General features: G+C 40.3%; 1 protein-coding gene and 1 pseudogene across 10 annotated transcripts in view; one reads left to right on the plus strand and one right to left on the minus strand.

The window, feature by feature from the left end:
- Zfp120 (zinc finger protein 120) overlaps positions 1 to 22534 on the minus strand; it is a 69049-nt gene that overhangs the window by 39969 nt on the left and 6546 nt on the right. For 4 of the 10 annotated variants that reach the window (XM_087646135.1, XM_087646131.1, XM_087646144.1 and 1 more), the window contains exons 2-4: positions 6776 to 6902; positions 6522 to 6582; positions 5299 to 5420 (exon numbers count right to left, since the gene is read on the minus strand). In XM_087646135.1, coding sequence (XP_087502261.1) covers positions 5299 to 5420; positions 6522 to 6582; positions 6776 to 6902 — 310 coding nt within the window. Of the gene's footprint in view, positions 1 to 1700; positions 5421 to 6521; positions 6583 to 6775; positions 6903 to 22534 lie in introns of those variants that run through there. The other 6 variants (XM_087646139.1, XM_087646151.1, NM_001431869.1 and 3 more) reach the window with 5 other exon arrangements.
- Agfg1-ps1 (ArfGAP with FG repeats 1, pseudogene 1) lies at positions 12832 to 14848 on the plus strand (annotated as a pseudogene).

A 22534-nucleotide genomic window follows, 5' to 3' on the forward strand; every position in this document is an offset into this window, starting at 1 on the left:
GTGAGCATGGCACCTTACAAGCACGTACCTGTAGTGGCACACAGGCATGGCAGATTTGGGGTTGAACGTTTTGTGGGTGGGTTGATGACACCCTCCCTTCTTTGGAAGTCCCACCTCACTACAGGAGGCACCTTCATATCCCCATATCCCCTGCTGCTAGGAACCTCAGCTTGGGTAATTGGCATAGACTCCCCTTAGCCTCCCCCATCCCAGGTCTTCAGTGAGTCCCAGAGGTGCCCCTCACCAATTTCCCTAACTCCTTACCCAAAACCTAACCCAAACCCTAACCTAACCATAACCCTAACCCAACTTGAGGTTCTTATCATACAAGTCTTTCACTTCCTTAGTTAGAGTTACACCAAAATATTTTATATTATTTGTGGCTATAGTGAAGGGTGTTATCTCCCTAGCTTCTTTCTCGGGCTGTTTCTCGTTTGTATAAAGGAGGGCTACTGATTTCTTTGAGTTAATTTTGTATCCAGGCATTATGGGGCAAGTGGACCATTCGACCAAACAGAGGAACTGACAAGGTTGAGTGAGACAAACCCTGTAAGCCTCAGACTTGAGAACGGTAGGAGTGGGGCCACTTCCTGCCTGCCTCTACACGCTCTGGAACAAGTCATCACTGACACTCCACTGAGAGGACCGTGGCAATCAGTCACATAGAACCTGGAGTTCTCCATACCTATGAGGTATCTTGATAGGCTCATTTTCAGCCAATGAGCTCCCCATCCTGGGCATCACTTCCTGCAAAAGTATTTAATCCCTGGTTCACCCTGAGTAAGGGGTATATATTCACATCCACCACCCAAAAAAGCAGTTTGAACAAGCAAGGACTGTCTCTTTATCAAGGACCACTGCAAGGGAGACCTTCATCATCAAGAGCTATGCCTAAATCTCCCAGAGAAGGCCTTCTCTCTCCCAGCCCCTGTATTGCCTGCACTCACCGGGAACCAAACTGGGCTCTGCCCCATCCCTGGCTCTGCCCCCTCCTTTCTGCCTGGTATGACCTGAAGGAAGTGTGAATCTCGCACTCCTATTCCCAACTCCCAGCACTATCCCTATGGCACCTGGATATATAGGAGACTGGGAAGCACAAAAATAGTCCCAGACTCTGCTGTTTCCCTCCCAATCCAAGGACCTCCCATTATGGACTGTTCTGCCTCCAGAGCTGTGTGTAGGTGGCACCAACACCCTTCTGGAACCATAAGCCAGATTTATACCTTTTGTAAGTTTCTTAGACATCGTGTTTTATCACAGCAACAGAAAAGACACTAATACACACTCATAAAGTTTTATGCCTGGATGAGTTATTTCATGTAATTGATGAGAATAGTGAAATCTAAAAGGATTACCTTATTGTTTAAATTCAATTCATAGGGCTTTGTTCATATTAGCACGCAAGTATAAACAAGGAGGGACAGCATCCTGTTTGAACAGATTGTTGACCTTGTCATGCTTTTTCCCTCAGAAACATAATTTTGTGTAACTGAATTGCCCAGGACCAGTTTCAGTTGTTTTGAGGGTCTTGAGACTGGATGGATTGGATCCACACGAAAGAAAGAGTCTCAGGCAGGGGTTGGGGATTTAGCTCAGTGGTAGAGCACTTGCCTAGCAAGCGCAAGGCCCTGGGTTTGGTCCCCAGCTCCGAACAAAAAGAAAAAAGAAAAAAGAAAAAAAAAAAGAGTCTCAGGCAAGGATGCAGGTGCAAACTGACAGTAACTCATTGTTGTTCTGAGGCTGTGCTCGGAGACAGCTTTCAGGTTCTCTCTCTGAGTTCACCTCAGTCTTTTATTGGTTACACATTTCCTTGTTATACAATAGTACATAATCAAAAGCCTTTTCATTATTTTCCTCAAACCCATTATTTTTTCTGAAAAGCCCTATGTAACTATGTCACCAGAAAGCACAATGCACTCAGTGTCTGCAAAAGCAAGTTATACGTTAACTTTTAACTCTCAGAAAACCCTCCACATCTCAGGTCATATGGGCACAAACTAGTGGTTACAGCATTGGCATGAGAATAGAAAGGTGCTAAACAGGTCAGGGTTATAGTAGTAATTTTAGCTTGTTTAACTTTGCAGACTCTCTTCCTCCAGTTTACTGAACTCCTCCAAATATCTATTTCTACAGTATATTTCAAACTCTCCCATATGCAATATTAATTTTTTTTTACAGCTTCCTGCAGGGCTCCTTCACAAGCTCAAATTCTATCTCTTAGAACTTGTACCCTAGTTTCTTTAGGTACGTGATGACAGGGGGTCAAATTAATATGTTCCAATCTTTCCAGGAAAGTCAGTTCACTAATCTAATGACCTGCTTGAGGGGTCCAAACACTTCTACTCCTCTTTTTATGTTTTGTATTATACATGTATCTTCCAATTTTCCTTAATAATATTTCTAAATCAAACTTTCTATTATTAGAAATCTCCTCTCGTGGAGACTCTCACCATTGCTCACTTATCCACTAGACCCAGTTTTTTTCTTCCTCTAACTTGTTCATTGTATGGTCATCCCTGTCCGTAGTGACTCAGGCACAGTGTTGCTTTTCCTTGGGGGTCTTCTTTCTTTTAACTACTAAACCTTCAGGTTTCTCAAGAACATTTCCTGCTTCGAATATTTCCTGGTACAACATAATCATCATAAGTTGGCAATAATGTCCCAGAGAACAATTAAGGCAGTCAACTTCCATACAATCCCTTGTCCCATTATGCCTGAAATGACTGCTTGAATAGCCAGGGCTAGAACAGTTTGTTCCTAATAGACATCAGAGTCATTTCCTTCTCTAGTAGTGGCCTCAATCCTTTTCCCAGAATTTTTTACCTGATTTGTATCTGAGGACAAATATGGCATAGAAAAAGTGCAATGACAGACAAGCATGCAAGAAAGAGCAATGCCATCTGTGTGCTAAAAGCCAGAGGTGCATGATTCAGACTGAAAATGCTCCCGCAGCTGAAACCGTGTTGTGCAGCCATAGTCACAACCATGTTGCACTTGGCTGAATGTAAGGGTGTTAGCTACAGATCTTAGCAAATGCTTAGTCATAGATTCTCTTCGGTATCAGTTCTTTAAGGTCCTCAAAGACTACTGTGATACGCAAAAGCTTTCAAGATTAATTATACTCTAAAGGTTTACTATTGTATAAAGATACTATCAAGTGCAAATATTACCATCCTGAGTACATTTTTGGGTTCCTTTGCAATATGTCGTTTAGTCATGATTTTTAAGACTACTGTTACATACAAAGGATTTACCCTACCACATTGCATATTCATAGGATTTCTCTCCAACATGTGTACTTTTATGTACATACCTGTGTTCTAAAACAGCTTTATCATGTTGATTACAACTTACAAGTTTCACTCCAGGGAATACTTTTAAGTATTCAAAAAAAGTGCCTTTGATATGCAACTGTTGGAAACAAGTAAAAGAAACCTGTCCAAGGTATTGCATTTTTTGTTATCAGCCTCCATTTATTCATAGGGTACACCTAAGTTCAAGTTCCCTGGCCCTGTGGTAGCTGGGGCCTTCCCAATAGCAGACCAGCTTCCATTATTCATATATGCCCATGAAAACATATTGACTGTCCCTAACCACAGCTTCTGTTATTCATCTTTTGTTCCTCAAAACATAATGGCCATTCCTAACCACAAAAGAATAAATGGATATGATTAGTTAGACTGTATCAATTGACATAGACCAACTAGATAAGGAAAGCCCTTATCACTAAATCCTGATTGACGGAAAACAAAATGGAGCTGTAACTTGGCACAGATATTTCTGGTTTTCAAACTTAAAAGCTCTATGCCATACTTGCTCTGAGTGGGGAGGTGGATGGGCAACATGTGACAGCTCAGTTTCCAAGTATGTTCTCTGACCCTGATCCATCCGTAGCAGCTTGATTGTATAAGTTCTTATCACTTGCATTACCTGAGTTTGAGTTTTGTTGATCTCAGAGAACCCCATAACACAAAGGCTTTACCACATTGCTTACACTCACAGAATTTCTCTCCAGTATGAATGCTTTCACGAAAGGCTTTGCCATATTAAATATATTCATAAGGTTTCTCTCTGGTATGAATTATTTCATGATTATCAGGACTAATGAACTGTGAAAAGGCTTTAGCACATTAAATACGTTCACAGGGTTTCTCTCCAATATGGATTCTTTCATGATGATGAAGGCTATAGAAATGAGCAAAGCCTTCACCATACTAAATACACTCACATTGTGGGTTCTTTCAGGCCTTTGAAAATTACTGACATGCAAAGGCTTTACAACATTGACTACATTCATAGGGTTTCTCTGCAGTATGTTTTTTTTATGTATTCAAAGATGACCATGATATGTAAAGGCTTTACTACATTGGTTACACTAATAGGGTTTCTCCACAATATTTTCATTTTTATGTATTTGGATATTACTGTTTTGTGAAAAGCCTTTATCACACTGGTTACACTCAAAGTGTTTCTCTCCAGTATGAGGTCTTTCATGCATCCGGAGACTACTGTAACATTCATAGTCTTTACAACATTGACTACATCCATCAGGTTTCTGTCCTGTGTGAATTCTCTCATGCCTTTGAAGAGAACTGTGACGTCCAAAGGCTTTACCACACTGATTACATTCATAAGGTTTCTCTCCTGTGTGAATTCTCTCATGCCTTTGAAGAGAACTGTAGCGTCCAAAGGCTTTTCCACACTGGTTACATTTATAGGGCTTCTCTCCAGTGTGTGTTCTTTTGTGCACTTGGAGACTATTGTGACACACAAAGGCTTTACCACATTGGCTACACTCATAGGGTTTCTCTACAGTATATCTTCTTTTATGATATAGGAGACCACTTTGATATGCAAAGGCTTTACCACATTGCTTACATGCATAGGGTTTCTCTCCAGTATGTATTCTTTTATGTATTAAGAGATGACTGTTTCGAGCAAAGGCTTTACCACATTGGTTACATTCAAAGGGTTTCTCTCCAATATGTGTCCTTTTATGTATTTGAAGATGACTGTGATGCACAAATGTTTTACCACATTGATTACAGTCATAGCTTTTTTCTCCTGTGTGAATTCTTTCATGCCTCTGAAGATGACTGTGGCGTCCGAAGGCTTTGCCGCATTGATTACATTGATAAGGTTTCTCTCCTGTATGACTTCTCTCATGCCTTTGAAGATAACTGTGATATGCAAAGGTTTTACCACATTGGTTACACTCATAGGGTTTGTCTACAATATGTGTTCTTTTATGTATTTGGAGACTACTGTGATGTGCAAAGGCTTCAAAATATTGGATACCTTCATAAGGTTTCTCTCCAGAATGAATTCTTTCATGTCTTTGAGGATGACTCTGATATGCAAAGTCTTTATCATACTGCGTAAATTCAGAAAGTTTCTCTTCAGTATAACTTCTTTCGTGCCTGCAAACATAATTGGCATATGTAAAAACATTTCCACACTCAATGCACTGATGGATATTTTTATGTATGAATTACTTTTACAATTTGGTCTCACTGTAATGTATTATCACTCTACTGACTCTTCATTATGGGTTGTTTGCATCTTTGACAATACATGGGATGGGAAGAGCATGGATTACATGGCTCATATTAATAGCATCTTTTTTCATATGTCTGAAGAGAACTGAAAGAAGTCAGAGCTCTAGCACAACAATTGTATTCATAAATCTTGCCTATAGTGTAGGTCATACTACATTTGCGGAGTGAACCAAGACAAACAGAAGAATTCCATAGTCCTAGTACTCATAGCAATTTTCTACAGTATAAGTTTGTGAATGTCACCAGTAAAATTAGAAAACCAATTATTTGTAAACTTATAGCATATTTAGAAAGTCTACTCAATGTGGGGAGTACTACAGATCTTCTAATTGTGCTGGAAGAGGGAGAGGTTTGTTGTGTCTTTCAATATTCCTATGTTCACATGGCTTATATCCATTGTGATGTTATGACCACCTATTAAAAGGAGAATAACAAGTAAAGGGTTCCACATGGCAATCACACAGTTTGACCTTTTTTCTCATATAGATGTGGTACAGGGATTAAGGTTTTTCCACAGCAGCATTCTTGATCATAAACTGCCCTTCTTACTAAACTTAGCAACATTATTACAAGTATATGATTGATGCCAACTTTAGTGTGGACTATTTGCCTATTAGAAGGTTTTGAACATATACTTATCACCTATTCAGTATGTACGCCTCACAATGTCTAAGTGGTATGGGATTAAACACACTGGCAGTTCCACAGCATAACTATTGGATATGCTGTGATTTAAATGGTGAGATCTGTTGAGACATTATTTCCTTGCTTTGTACTTAGAGGAATGGCTTGAAAATACAAATTATATACCAGGGACTGAGATACATCGTTTGCCTTATGTAATAATCACCCATAACTTAAAGCAGTGCTTTTTTTTTACCCTGTTGCTTTTCTTTAAAACTTGCAGGACATACTAAAATTTCTCCAGAGGCATATTCTTATCAGCTTGCACTTGAAAATTACCTTCCATCTCTTCCAGAACTTAGAAAATGTCCTTCAGTGTTATGGTCTTTCCAAATGTAGCCTGAAATATAGTACCAGAGACTATGTTATATTATTGGAAACTAGGCAAAATTTAAGTTACTATTTTCAGAGATCCTTAGAACCATGACTGAATTCACCTCATCCTCATTCTCAACTGAAATTACAAAAAATAACAATAACAAAGAGACAGTCACCCTAGATTTTAAAAAGTGGAAGAAATTTCACTGTCTTACCTATAGCAGCGAGATTCCGATAGGTCTCCAGCATCACATCTTTGTAGAGACTCTTCTGAGAGGGATCCAGCAAAGCCCACTCTTCCCACGTGAAGTTCACATGCACATCATCATAGTTCACTACATCCTAAAAGAATCCCATACATGTGTACATGAGAAAGCATGACACTGGCAACACAGTACATGGATACTTCATTGACAATATATTCAAGTAATTCTGGTGCTTACACCAGAATGAAATGACCTCTACTTATACCCTGACACAAATGATAAATGGAACCACAAAGTCATTTTAGAAGGAAACTGAATAATGAATGAGGTTCACCTCTGTCATTTCTGCACCCCTTGAATATGATGAAAAAAAAGACATAAAGATACACAAGTAACCAGATCATCAGTATTAATTTAAGCGCACATCGGCTAAATTGTATGAACAAATACTAACTAAAAGATGGTGTATCACTCATGCCTTTAATCCCAGCATTCAGGAGGCAGACTCAGGTGTGTCTCAGAGTTGGAAGCTAGCCACATGCGTGAAATGAGTGAAATGAGTTAGAGGACAGTAAGTGGTACATATTAATGCCCAACTCCCCTGCAAAAATCAGTCTATAGCTGTTGCCTGAGAGGCTCTGCCAGAGCATGACAAATACAGAGGTAAATGCTCACAGCTGGCCATTGAACTGAGAACAGGATCTCAATTGGAGGAGTTAGAGAAAAGATTGAAGGAGCTGAAAGGGCTTGCAACCCCATAAGAACAGATATACCAACCAACCCGAGCTCCCAGGGACTACCAAAAAGACTACACATGGCCAGACCCATGGCTCCAGCTGCATATGTAGCAGAGGATGGCCTGGTTGGGCACCAATAGGAGAAGAAGCCCTTGGTCCTGCCAAGGCTGCCCCCGCCCCACTCAGTTTAAGGGAATGCTAGGGCGGGGAGGTGGGAAGGGGTGGGTGGATGGTTGGGGGAACACCCTCACAGAAGAAGGGGTGGGGGATGGGCTAGGGGGGTTATGAACTGGATACTGGGAAAGAGGATAACATTTAAAATGTAAATAAAAATACCCCCCAAATCAATCAGTCACACAAACAAAAAAGAACACAGCACAGCGGTATTCACTGAAGTTCCTACAAAGAATTGTACATTCACTCCAGTTCTGTATTCATCTTCTAGAAACCTAAAGTTTAAACTATAACATTAATAAGATCTTACTAAAAAATGAATGCATGTTTAAACAGCTACAAATGGATGAAAACATTAGCAATATAAATGTTGATCAGAAAAAGCAACATAGGGCAGGAGAGATGGCTCGCCAGAGCTAGGACTGGTCATGTCAATAATTGCATTAGGGTTAACTGCCAGTATTTACATGGAGGCTCAAAACTATCCATTATACCAAGTTTAGGAGGTCCTGAATATCAGGCACACATGATAAACATATTCAAGCATATAGGCAAAATACTCAAATTCATTCAAAAAATTTAAAACAAACACAACATGGTAGTAATAATGCCACACTTAAATAATCCATGACTCAGAAGGTCCAGGTAGTATGAATGCCATGAACCCTGAGGAAAATAATATACTCTCTGCTAAATTTCAAAATTTAATATGTAGATGAACACCAGCCCGACAGCATATGCTTGCATGTACAAAAACTAACGGAACAGTTTTAACCACAACACACTAGACACAAACAGGAAATGGGTTTAGTGAATGGTATAGACACACAAATATCATACCTAATAACTTATCCACAATGGCCCGCACTACAAAAATTTCCATATGCTCTTCAGAAAAAGCCACAGAGGAGAGACAAGTGTTCAAAAACACCATCCTATCTAGGAGCCTTTTTGATTCTATCAAGTACATTGTGACTCTAGGATAGTAGTCATCCTATCATAAAAATATATTTAGTCTACATTCCATGATCCTAATAGTCTGCAACAGCCCCTATACTGTTGAAACGTCCAAAGACTCTTGACACTCAGGGTAATCTCTTGATTGCCACATCTTGTAAAATCAAAAAACAAGTTGCATCTTTTCAACATGCATTGGCACAGAATACCATTTGCCATTCCAATAGAGAGGAATGTGTAAGTTGTACCAAAGCAAGAAAACTGATAGGGGCAAACATCAAATTCTGTAGCTCTGTCTCAGACACATTGGGGCTTCAGTTTCAAAGGTCTTAGATGGCTCTACCTCTACGACCTCTCATACATCTCTCAGTTTCAGTATGTCCACTCCTTATATGCACATCTCCATGGCAGATTCCTCATAGCTTAGGAATATAATCATCTTGTGGTCTCAAAATACAACTCAGGCTTCATCCTCATAGCTTCATGCAATGAACTCTTATAATATCCTGACTGGAGCTCAGACTCTGCCAAACAAAGTTGAATAGAACAGTGCTGAACTGAAACCAGAGTGGGAGAATCCATGACCATACATTTCGCATTCTCGTTTCCAGAATCAGCACAAGATGGGAGAGCTTCTGAAAATTGGCTTCTAAATTGAGATGAACCTTGCCACATGTCTTAGTCATGGTTTCTATTTCTGCACAAACATCATGGCCAAGAAGCAAGATGGGGAGGAAAGGGTTTATTCAGCTTATACTTTCACATTGCTGTTTATCACCAAAGGAAGTCAGGAGTGGAACTCAAGCAGGACAGGAAGCAGGAGCTGATGCAGAGGTCATGAAGGGATGTTTCTTACTGACTTTGCTTTCCCCTGGCTTGCTCTCTTACAGAACAAGACTACCAGCCCAGGGACGGCACCACCCATAATGGGCTGGGTCCTACCCCCTTGATCACTAGTTACAGGTGGATCTCATGAAGGCATTTCCACAACTGAGGCTCCTTTTTCTATGATAACTCCAGCTTGTGTCAAGTACACAAATACACAAAACTAGCCAGTACACCACATGTGGACCATAGTTGTAGCAAATTTTATATGAAGTTCCTTTATGGGAATAGGAATCACTTTGTCTACTCCTTCTGTTAACTGAAGGCTTAGCAAGAGGGAGTCTTACTCTCAGGTCACCCTCTTAGGCTTCCAATCCAGAGCAAGGGCTTTTTCTCTTTAATGGTGATAGTGTCCTTGAAAATTTCTGCCCCTATTTCAGCACTGACTGCATCTGAAACTACCTAGTGCTCTTTTTCTCTACAAACCACAGACTGCATTTCTTTCAACCCCACTTGTTGCTTTTTTCCCACTACAGTCCTGAATGAGTCGAGGTAATAACCATCCAAAAGATTCAATATTCCAACTAAAAATCAGCCCCTTATCTTTGAATTTTGCCTTACTCAGTTCCTCAAGGTACGGGCAGAATAACAAACATTTGGGGCCAAAATATCACACATGACCTCTAGCTAAAATTTTCATGACATCGCTTTCCCCCTGAAATCCTATGATGTCAACTTCCTGTGCCTGTATTAGTCTACAGTGTGGTCTGTCAGGTCCCACAAGAACAGCAGATGAAGATCCGTGTGCAGCTTTCTGTGCCTTTGCCATCCCAGTCCTTACGCTTTCCACATTCCTCCAAAAGAGAACATTCCCAGGCTCTGTCCAGAATCAAAATCAATTTTATGTATCTTTTTTTTGTTGTTGTTCTACTTGCTACTCAGGTAATGAATGGTTTTTCTTGATGCTTCTGTCCAGTTATAGCCCATCATTTTGAGAGCTTAAGACAGAAACTGAAGCTAGAAAATGCAGGCCAAAAACCATGGGGAAACATTGTTCTTAGATTGCTCTCTTGTTTGGTCACTGTCCCCTGCTCAGGTAATTAGCTCTCTTATCCAACCCAGGCACACTTGCTTAGGGATATTATTGCCACCTCAGTGAAAGTACCTTCAAACATCAGTCATCAATCAACACAACCTCTCACAGACATACCAACCAGCCATTTTCCTGGGGCACACCCTCAACTGAGGTTCCCTCGGGTGACTGTATGCTTTGAAATGTTGAAAACTGAAGCTACCTATGATGCTCAGAAAATGACAAAGTTTTAATAACCCTAAACCAATGTGCTACCCACACCGATCACTTTAGCGAAGCCCCAAACATTGATGATCACAACTAGAAAACATAGATTTGCCAATAAATGCACAGAGGTGAGTCTTTGAGATCAAGAAAACTAAAACTGTTTCTTCACATAAAGTCCCCCAAACCAGCAAAAACTCAAGGAACTCATAACATATTAAATATTCAGAAGACAAAAAAAGGCGGCACCACTGACTAAAGTAGAAGAAACAAAGAGAGACCTATAAATATGCCACAGCCCTTTAAACAAGAACTATGGGATCACAGTCAAAATCAAAGAAATCACTGGCCAGCACTAAAGCTGTGGACTTTGCCAATAGTAGAAAATGAATTGGGGAGGGAGGCCTATTCTAATTGGAGAGGTTTGCTTAAAGCATACAAATGTTTCAACGTTGGAAAAAGTAATTTTCACTGCTAAAAAATACCTTGTTCTCTTATGATGAAGAAAAGGAAGTCTGTTAGGGTCATTTAGAAATAAATCATTTTGTTTCCTATGATTATGACTGCATACAAGTCTGTGCCAGTTTGAGGTCATGCAAACTTTTAAAAGCCAAATGCAAGAAAGCAGATTTTTTTCAACAGCGCATGGCTTGTACTATACCCCTAAACATCTTGTTTTACACTAAATGCTTTATAAGTATAATCACTTTTAAAAACATATCTATTCCCATTTTATATGTATGGTGTGTATGTGAAAGACTGTCTTCCCTGTGTATACAGGTGGTACGCAGGGGAAGAGGGTTTCAGATTCCCTGGACCACTCTCTGTAAATCCAAAGAGCCAACAGAAACCCAGGAACAAAACTTCCGCCTTGGAAGATAAACCTGGAAATTAGTACCTAGACCTAAAATCAGACTAAATATAGACGCGTAGACACCAGTTTAGGAACGTAATTATTAACAGTCAGCAAAACATGTCATCAACAGAACAAAACTATCCTCACACAAGTCCTAAATATTCCGACATAGGTGAAAGCACAAGACGAAGACCTTAAAAGGAACTACGTGACGATGACAGAGGTCCTTAAAGAGGAATGGATGAAATCCCCTTTATAAAATCTAGGAAAACATAATCAAACAACTGGGGGGAAAAACAACAAGAAATTCCATATATCAAGGGAAGAAAAACCAAGCAAACAATTGGAAAAAAAAAACATAACTGTTCATGACCTATAAATGGAAATAGAAACAATAAAGAAAACACAAACCGAGGAAATCCTGGCAAGGAAACTTTTGGATTGCAAAGAGGAACTGTAAAGGCAAGGTTTACCCACAGACTAGAGATCGAGGTAAGAATCTCAGGCATTTGAAGGTTTAATAGAAAAAAACAGATACACAGGACAATTATCTTTGGATAATTACATCTAAAAATGACTTCTGGTCTGCACTTCCACCGGGGCAGACTGGCCTGTCTGTACCTCTTAACATGCCACAGACTGCAAGTCACTTAGGAGATCTGCTGTAGTCAACCAGGGTAACAGATAAGACATCTGGCCAAATAACCACAGAAGCTGGGACCCACAAGAAGCAGACACAGGTAGCCCCACTTCCCACAAAATCCATCCTCCTTTCCATGTGCACCTCTGCCAGGGCAGATTCTGCTGTCTACCACTCTTAACACCCCACAGTCTGTAGGTCTCCCAGGAGATCTGCTGAAGCCAGGGCCACAGGTCTCCCAGGAGATCTGCTGCAACCCAGTGACACAGAAGACAGGCTCCAGATAGAGATACCCAGGCCACTTAACACTAGAGATAACCAGATGGCAAGAGGCAAGCACAAGAACATAAGTAACAGAAGCAAATATACTTCGATACCATCAGAACCCAGTTCTCCCACCACAGAAAGCCCTGGATATCCCAACACACCCGAAAAGCATGATGTTGACCTAAAATCCCATCTCATGAAGATAATAGAGACCATTAAAGAGAATACAAATAACTCAAAGAAATACAGGAAAACATAGTTAAACAGTTGGAAGCCCTTAAAGAGGAAACAAGTCTCGTAAAGATATACAGGGCCGGCTCCTGGCACTGCCGGCCTCCTCGGTCGGTCGGAGCCGTGGCCATGGCGGCCAGCGCGAGGCGGAAGCAGGAGAAGCACCTGAAGATGCTACAGGGCATGACGGGGCTGCCGCACAACCGCAAGTGCTTCGACTGCGACCAGCGCGGCCCCACCTACATGAACATGACAGTCGGCTCGTTCGTGTGCACCTCTTGCTCTGGCAGCCTGAGAGGGTTAAGTCCACCTCATAGGGTGAAGTCTATCTCCATGACAACATTTACACAACAGAAAATTGAATTCCTGCAAAAACATGGAAATGAAGTCTGCAAACAGATTTGGCTAGGATTATTTGATGATAGATCTTCATCAATTCCAGACTTCAGGGATCTACAAAAAGTGAAAGAGTTTCTACAAGAGAAATATGAAAAGAAAAGATGATATGTTCCACCGGAACAAGCCAAAGTGGTGGCACCGGTTCTCGCTTCTATTTCAGGGTCCTCTATTTCAGGGTCCTCTGCCAGCAGCACAAGCAGCACCCTGGAGGTCAAGCCCCTGAAATCTCTGTTGGGAGAGTCTGCACCAGCACTGCACTTAAATAAGGGCACACCTAGTCAGTCCCCAGTTGCAGGTTGCTCTCAAGGGCAGCAACAGGAGAAAAAGCAGCTTGACCTTTTGAGTGATCTTGGTTCAGACACCTTTGCTGCTCCAGCTCCTCAGTCGACAGCTACAGCCAATTTTGCTAACTTTGCACATTTTAACAGTCATGCAGCGCAGAATTCTGCAAATGCAGAGTTTGCAAACTTTGATGCATTTGGACAGTCTACTGGTTCGAGTAATTTTGGAGGTTTCCCCACAGCAAGTCACTCTCCTTTTCAGCCCCAAACTACAGGTGGAAGTGCTAGATCAGTAAATGCTAATTTTGCTCATTTTGATATCTTCCCCAAATCCTCCAGTGCTGATTTTGGATCCTTCAGTACATCCCAGAGTCATCAGACAGCATCAACTGTTAGTAAAGTTTCAACAAACAAAGCTGGTTTACGGACAGCAGACAAATATGCGGCACTTGCTAATTTAGACAATATCTTCAGTGCTGGGCAAGGAGGTGATCCAGGGAGTGGTTTTGGGACCACGTTGGTTTGGCTCCTGTTGGTTCTGTGGTTTCAGTTCCCAGTCATTCAAGTGCATCTTCTGACAAGTATGCAGCCCTGGCAGAGTTAGACAGCGTGTTCAGTTCTGCAGCCACCTCCAGTAATGCGTACACGCCCACCGGTGATCCTAGCAGCAGTGTCTTCGGAACAGTGCCTGTGGGTGCCTCTGCTCAGACACAGCCTGCTTCAAGTGGGCCTGCTCCATTTGGAGCTACGCCTTCTACGAATCCATTTGTTGCTGCTACAGGTCCCTCTGCGGCATCATCTACAAACCCATTTCAGACCAGTGCCAGAGGAGCAACAGCGGCAACCTTTGGCACTGCATCTGTGAGTATGCCGGCAGGATTTGGCACTCCTGCCCAGTACAGTCTCCCCACCAGCTTTAGCGGCAGTTTCCAGCAGCCTCCCTTCCCAGCCCAAGCAGCTTTCCCTCAGCAGACAGCCTTTTCTCAGCAGCCCAATGGTGCAGGTTTCACCACATATGGACAAACAAAACCAGTGGTAACACCTTTTGGTCAAGTAGCAGCTGCTGGAGTGTCTAGTAATCCTTTTATGACTGGTGCACCAACAGGACAATTTCCAACAGGAAGCTCATCAACCAATCCTTTCTTACAGCCTTACATAGAATAGACACTGCGCTGGAACGAACTTTTATGTGACCATGTTACATCTCTTCGCCTCTAGCACTGTTGTCTTGTTTCTCTCATGTTAAACATGAGAGAAGTCTTTAAAATGCCTGCATTGTGTATTAAACACCAGGTAATATGTGCAAAACAGAGGGCTCAGCAACAATTTTTCACTTGTGAATTGGCAGGAAAAGGTAGCGGCATCATGTAAGTTAAAAATTGGCTAATGTTAACCCACATTCATTATGCTGCAGCACTGTTACATATTTTTCTTAGAAATTAGCTATTTGTGCATATCAGTATTTGTAACTTTAACACATTGTTATGTGAGAAATGTTACTGGGAAAATAGATCAGCCACTTTTAAGGTGCTGCCATCTAGCTTGAAATGAATGATTAAAATCATTTGAAACATTGCTTCTGGAAAATTCAGATTGGAAGGTTCTATTCGTTCTTGAATTTTTCCTTCTGAAGAGCTCTTCTATTCGTACATGGCTAAGTTCTTTAAGGATGTGGAGGACACCTGTCTGCGGCTAAAGCTGATCATGTTTTGCTACAGTTTGCAGGTGAACAAAATAAATACTAGAAAATATGCTATTGTTTTTGTGTTCTTGCTGCAATGCCTTTACCAAAGTGGCCTTAAATAATGAGTAGAGAGTCAAGAACATCTTGAACTCTTAAAGACTTGTAGTGACTAACTTTTTTAAAATGGCCATGTAGAAAATTTATTAAAACTACTACTAGGACTGCTATATTCAGGAATGTGACAGTGGAAAAGCATTTAAATGTAGCTTGTCAGATTCACCATGCTACTTCTAATTTCTCTGCAACTTCTTAATTTTGTGAAATTTGTAAATATGTAGAGAATTTGCATGTATGTGTATTTACAAATATTTTTAAAAGATCTTGAATTCTCAGACTGCAAAGTGCCTACTTTAACTCTTTTCCCTTCTGTGTGCATTGTCTCTGAATGTACTGGAAGCAGATGTGCACTGACCGTGACCGTGACGTGGTCGCACCAGAGGTCCCCTCACTTTCTGGACAGACTAATACTGTCTGTCAAACGTTTGTTTGTGTTTGTTTTGGGGATAAAGGAAAAGGAACCCAATGTTACCGTAAAGTGATGAAATACTTGTGTAAAATGGTAGCAATACTAATATTAGTTTATCTTTTTGTTAATATTCAAATGAACTTGTTTAAATATTTATATGTATAATGCCTCATTCATCACGGGATAATTTGGCCCTTTCATCAAAACCAAATACAACTAAGAATTGAAATGATTAAAACAATTTTCGAACAATAAAAAAAAAAAAGATATACAGGAAAACACAAACATGTGAAAGGATTGAAAAAAGTGGCCCAAGACCTAAAAATGGAAGTAGAAACAACAAAGAAATCAGAAATGGAGGCAACCCTGGAATTGAAAAATCTAGGGAAGAGGTCAGGAGCTACAAATGCAAGCATCACCAAGAGAATGCAAGAGATAAAAGAGAGAATCTGAGGTGCAGAAGACACCATAGAAGATATTGGCACAATGGTCAAAGAAAATACAAAGCAAACAAAGCCCCTGACCAAAACATCCAGGAAATCCAGAACACAATGAAAAGACCAAGCCTAAGAATAATAGAAATCGAAGAGAGGGGTTGGGGATTTAGCTCAGCGGTAGAGCGCTTACCTAGGAAGCGCAAGGCCCTGGGTTCGGTCCCCAGCTCCGAAAAAAAGAACCAAAAAAAAAAGAAATCGAAGAGAGTGAAGATTCCCAACTCAAAGGACCAGAAAACAACTTCAACAAAATCATGGAGGAAAATTTCCCCAACCTGAATAAAGATGGCCATAAATGTACAAGAGGCCAACAGAACACCAAATAGACTGGACCAGAAAACAAAATCCTCCCATCACATAATAATGAAAACACTAAAGGCACAGAACAAAGAATAATAATAGCTGTAAGGGATAAAGGCCAAGTAACATAAAGGCAGACCTATCAGAATACACCAGACTTCTCAACAAAGACTCTAAAAGCCAGATGATTCTGCACAGATGTAATCTAAACACTAAGAGAACGTACATACCAGCCCAAGATACCTTGTGAAACTTTCAATCAGAATAGATAGAGAAACCAAAATATTTCAGGATAAAACCAAATTTTAAAAATATGTATCTACTATTCCAACTCTACAGACAATTCTAGAAGGAAAACTCCAACACAAGAAAGGTATCTATACCAAAGGAAAAAGAAGAAATTAATCATCTCACAACAAACCCAAAAGGAGACAATCACACATACACACACACACACACACACACACACACACACACACACACACAACCACCTCCAACAACAAACATAATAGCTTTAATATCTCTCAACATCAGTGGACTCAATTCCCCAATAAGAAGACATAAGCTAACAGATTGAATACACAAGCAGGATCCAGCATTTTACTGCATACAAGAAACACACCTCAGTGACAAAGACAGCCACTATCTCAGAGTAAAAGGCTAGAAAAGTTTTCCAAACAAACGGTTCCAAGAAACAAGTGGGAGTTGCCATTCTAATAACCAATAAAATAGATTTTTGATCACAAGGTTATCAAAATAGATGTGGAAGGACAGTGCATATTCATCACCAAGAGAAAGCCTCAATTCTGAACATGTATGCTCCACAAGCAAGGCACCCACATTCATAAAAGAAACTTTATTAAGCTCAAAACTCACATTGAACCTCACACAATATTAATGGGAGACTTCAACACCCCACTCTCACCAATGGATGGGTCATTAAACCAGAAACTAAACAGAGACACAATGAAATAGAAGTTATGAACCAAAAGGATTTAACAGATATATATCTACAAAATATTTCACCTGACAACATAAGAGTGTACCTTCTTCTTCTCAGCATCTCATGGTATCTTCTCCAAAACTGACCATATAATTTGTCACAAAACAAGCCTCAACAAATACAGAAAGATCACAGACTAAGGATAGACTTCAACAACAACAAAAACAGAAAGCCAACATAACTATGGAAAGTGAACAACTCTCTACTCAGTGATAGCTTGGTTAGGGAAGAAATTAAAAACGTTCTAGAATTCAATGAAAAGGAAGACACGGCATGCTCAAACTTGTGGGACATTTATATGAAAGTAGTGATAAGAGGGAAATTCATGGTACTAAATGTCTTCATAAAGAAATTGGAGAGATCCCACACTAGCAACTTAACAGCACATCTGAAAGCACTTGAACAAAAAGAAGTAAACACACACAAGTGTAGTAGATGGCAGGAAATAATCAAATTCATAAACATAATAAAAGCAATATACAGCAAACCAACAGCCAATACCAAATTAAATGATCAGGTACTTGAATCAATCCCACTAGAATAGGGAAAAGACAAGGCTATCCACTCTCTCCATATCTATTTAATATAGTACTTGAAGTTCTGGCTAGTGCAATTAGATAACAGCAGATCAAGGCGATACAATTTTGAAAAAGTCAAGGTATCACTCTTTGCAGATGATATGATAGTACACATAAGCAACCCCACAAATTCTAACAGAGAACTCCTACAGCTGAGGAACAACTTCAGCAAAATGACTGGACATAAAATTAACTCAAATCAGTAGCTTTCCTTTATACAAATAACAAACGGGCTGAGAAAGAAAATAGGGAAACAACACCCTTCACAATAGTCACAAAAAGTTTAAACTATCTTGGTGTAACTCTAACTAAACAAGTGAAAGATCAGTATGAAAAGAACTTCAAGTCGCCCAAGAAAGAAATAGAAGACCTCAGAAGATGGAAAGATCTCCTATGCTCATGAATTGATGCTATTAACATAGTAAAAATGGCCAACCTACTAAAACCAATCTACAGAGTCAACACAATCCCCATCAAAATTCAGCACAATTCTTCACAGACATGGAAAGAAACATTCTCAACTTCTATAGGAAAGAAGAAAACCTAGGTTAGAGAAAACAACAATAAAACAACTACTGTGGGAATCACCATCCCTGACCTCAAGCTGTATTACAGAGCAATAGTGATAAAAACAAGCAAACAAACAAACAAAAAAAAAAAAAAAAAAAACATGGTATTGGTACAGAGACAGACAGGTCGATCAGTGGAATAGAACTGAAGACCCAGAAATAAACTCACACATCTATGGACACTTGATCTCTGACAAAGAAACCAAAGATATACAATGGAAAGAAGAAAGCATCTTCAATAAATGGTGTTGGTCTAATTGGCAATCTTTATGTTGAAAAATGAAAATAGATCCATATTTATCACCTTGCACAAAGCTCAAGTCCAAGTGGATCAAGGACTTCAACAAAAAACCAGATACACTCAATCTAATGGAAGAGAAAATGGGAAAGAGCCTTGAACTTAAAAATTAGCACAGGGAGGAATGCCCTAAACAGAACTCCAATGACTCAGGCTCTAACATCAACAATTGACAAATGGGACCTGCTGAAACTAAAAAGCTTCCGTAAGGCAAAAGACACTGTCAATAGAACAAATCGACAACCTACAGATTGGGGAAAAAAATCTTCACAAACCGCACATCCCACAGAGCAATATATCCAAAATATAAAAATATAAAAAGAACTCAAAAACCTAACCTCCAAAAGCCCAAACAGTGCAATTAAAAAATAGGGTACACAGCTAAATAGAGAATCACAACAGAGGAATCTCAAATGGCAGAGAAGAACTGAAAGAAATGTTCAAAGTCTTCAGTCATCATGGAAATGCAAATCAAAAGAGCCATGAGATACTACCTACACCAATTAGAATAGCTAAGATCAAAGAACTGTAATGACAGCACATGCTGTCAAGGATGTGGAGAAAGAGGAACGTTCTTCCAGTGCTGGTGGGATTGCAAACTGGTACACCACTCTGGAAATTGGAAATCGATCTACCTGAAGACCCAGCTATACCACTCTTGGGCATATACCCAGGAGATACTCTACCAGGAGATGTGCTCCACTATGTTCATAGCAGCCTTATAATAGCCAGAAGCTGGAAACAACCCAGATGTCCCTCAACCAAATAATGGATGCAGAAATGTGGTTCATTTTATACTATGGAATACTATTCAACTACTAAGAATGAGGACATCATGAGTTTTGCAGGCAAATGGATGGAACTAGAAAATATCACCCTGAGTAAGTTAAGCCAGACCCAAAAGGACATACATGGTATGCATTCACTAATAAGTGGATATTAGCCAAAAAGTGCAGAATGCCTAGGATATAACCCACAGAACTTAAGAAATTTTACAAGCAGAAAGGCTCAAGTGAGGATGCTTCAATCTCACTTAGAAGGGGGAAAAATAAATGAGGCAGAAGGCGGGAGGGATCTGGGTGAAAATGGGGACAGGAAGGAGAAAAGTGGAACAGGATCAGGTATGGGGGTGGAAGGAGAGAGGAGAGAAGGCGAAAGGACCAGTAGAATGAATAGAAATATGCAGCCTTGGCTGCCTACTCTCTCCCTATTCAATATAGTTCTTGAAGTTCTAGCCAGAGCAATCAGACAAGAAAAGGAGATCAAAGGGATACAGATTGGAAAAGATGTCAAAATATCACTATTTGCAGATGATATGATAGTATATTTAAGTGATCCCAAAAGTTCCACCAGAGAACTACTAAAGCTGATAAACAACTTCAGCAAAGTGGCTGGGTATAAAATGAACTCAAACAAATCAGTAGCCTTCCTCTACGCAAAAAAGAAAAAAGCCGAGAAAGAAACTATATATATATATATAAAATACCTCTGTCTGACTCTAACCAAACAAGTGAAAGATCTATATGATAAGAACTTCAAGCCTCTGAAGAAAGAAATTGAAGAAGACCTCAGAGGATGGAAAGATCTCGCATATTCATGGATTGGCAGGATTAATTTAGTAAAAATGGCCATTTTACCAAAAGTGATCTACAGATTCAATGCAATCCCCATCAAAATACCAATCCATTTCTTCAAAGAGTTAGACAGAACAATTTGCAAATTCATCTGGAATAACAAAAAACCCAGGATAGCTAAAACTATCCTCAACAAAAAAAAGACTTCTGTGGGAATCACTATCCCTGAACTCAAGCAGTATTACAGAGCAATAGTGATGAAAACTGCATGGTATTGATACAGAGACAGACAGATAAACCAGTGGAATAGAATTGAAGACCCAGAAATGAACCCACACACCTATGGGCCCTTGATTTTTGACAAAGGAGCCAAAACCATCCAATGGAAAAAAGTTAGCATTTTCAGCAAATGGTGCTGGTTCAACTGGAGGTCAACATGTAGAAGAATGCAAATTGATCCATGCTTATCACCCTGTACAAAGTTTAAGTCCAAGTGGATCAAGGACCTCCACATCAAACCAGATACACTCAAACTAATAGAAGAAAAAGTGGGGAAGCATCTGGAACACATGGGCACTGGAGAAAATTTCCTGAACAAAATACCAATGGCTTATGCTCTAAGATCAAGAATCGACAAATGGGATGTCATAAAACTGCAAAGCTTCTGTAAGGCAAAGGACACTGTGGTTAGGACAAAACGGCAACCAACAGATTGGGAAAAGATCTTTACCAATCCTACAACTGATAGAGGGCTTATATCCAAAATATACAAAGAACTCAAGAAGTTAGGCCACAGGGAGACAAATAACCCTATTAAAAAATGTGGTTCAGGGTTGGGGACTTAGCTCAGTGGTAGAGCGCTTGCCTAGCAATGGCAAGGCCCTGGGTTCGGTCCTCAGCTCAAAAAAAAAAAAAAAAAAAATGTGGTTCAGAGATAAACAAAGAATTCACAGCTGAGGAATGCTGAATGGTGAGAAACACCTAAAGAAATGTTCAACATCTTTAGTCATAAGGGAAATGCAAATCAAAACAACCCTGAGATTACACCTCACACCAGTCAGAATGGCTAAGATCAAAAACTCAGGTGACAGCAGATGCTGGCAAGGATGAGGAGAAGGAGAAACAATCCTCCATTGTTGGTGGGATTGCAGACTGGTACAACCATTCTGGAAATCAGTCTGGAGGTTCCTCAGAAAATTGGACATTGAACTACCTGAGAACCCAGCTATACCTCTCTTGGGCATATACCCAAAAGATGCCCCAACATATAACAAAGACACGTGCTCCACTATGTTCATCGCAGCCTTATTTATAATAGCCAGAAGCTGGAAAGAACCCAGATGCCCTTCAATAGAGGAATGGATACAGAAAATGTGGTACATCTATACAATGGAATATTACTCAGCTATCAAAAACAATGACTTTATGAAATTTGTAGGCAAATGGTTGGAACTGGAAAATATCATCCTGAGTGAGGTAACCCAATCACAGAAAAACACACATGGTAAGCACTCATTGATAAGTGGCTATTAGCCCAAATGCTCGAATTACCCTAGATGCACAGAACACATGAAACTCAAGAAGGATGACCAAAATGCGAATGCTTCCCTCCTTCTTTAAAAGGGGAACAAGAATACCCTTGGGAGGGAATAGGGAGGCAAAGTTTGGAACAGAGGCAGAAGGAACACCCATTCAGAGCCTGCCCCACATGTGGCCCATACATATACAGCCACTAAACTAGATACGATGAATGAAGCAAAGAAGTGCAGGCCGACAGGAGCCGGATGTAGATCGCTCCTGAGAGACACAGCCAGAATACAGCAAATACAGAGGCGAATGCCAGCAGCAAACCACTGAACTGAGAATGGGACCCCCGTTGAAGGAATCAGAGAAAGGACTGTAAGAGCTTGAAGGGGCTCGAGACCCCATATGAATAACAATGCCAACCAACCAGAGCTTCCAGGGACTAAGCCACTACCTAAAGACTATACATGGACTGACCCTGGACTCTGACCTCATAGGTAGCAATGAATATCCTAGTAAGAGCACCAGTGGAAGGGGAAGCCCTTGGTCCTGCC

This window comes from Rattus norvegicus, chromosome 3, assembly GCF_021556685.1.
Source record: "Rattus norvegicus strain SHRSP/BbbUtx chromosome 3, alternate assembly SHRSP_T2T, whole genome shotgun sequence".
Lineage (NCBI taxonomy): Eukaryota > Metazoa > Chordata > Mammalia > Rodentia > Muridae > Rattus > Rattus norvegicus.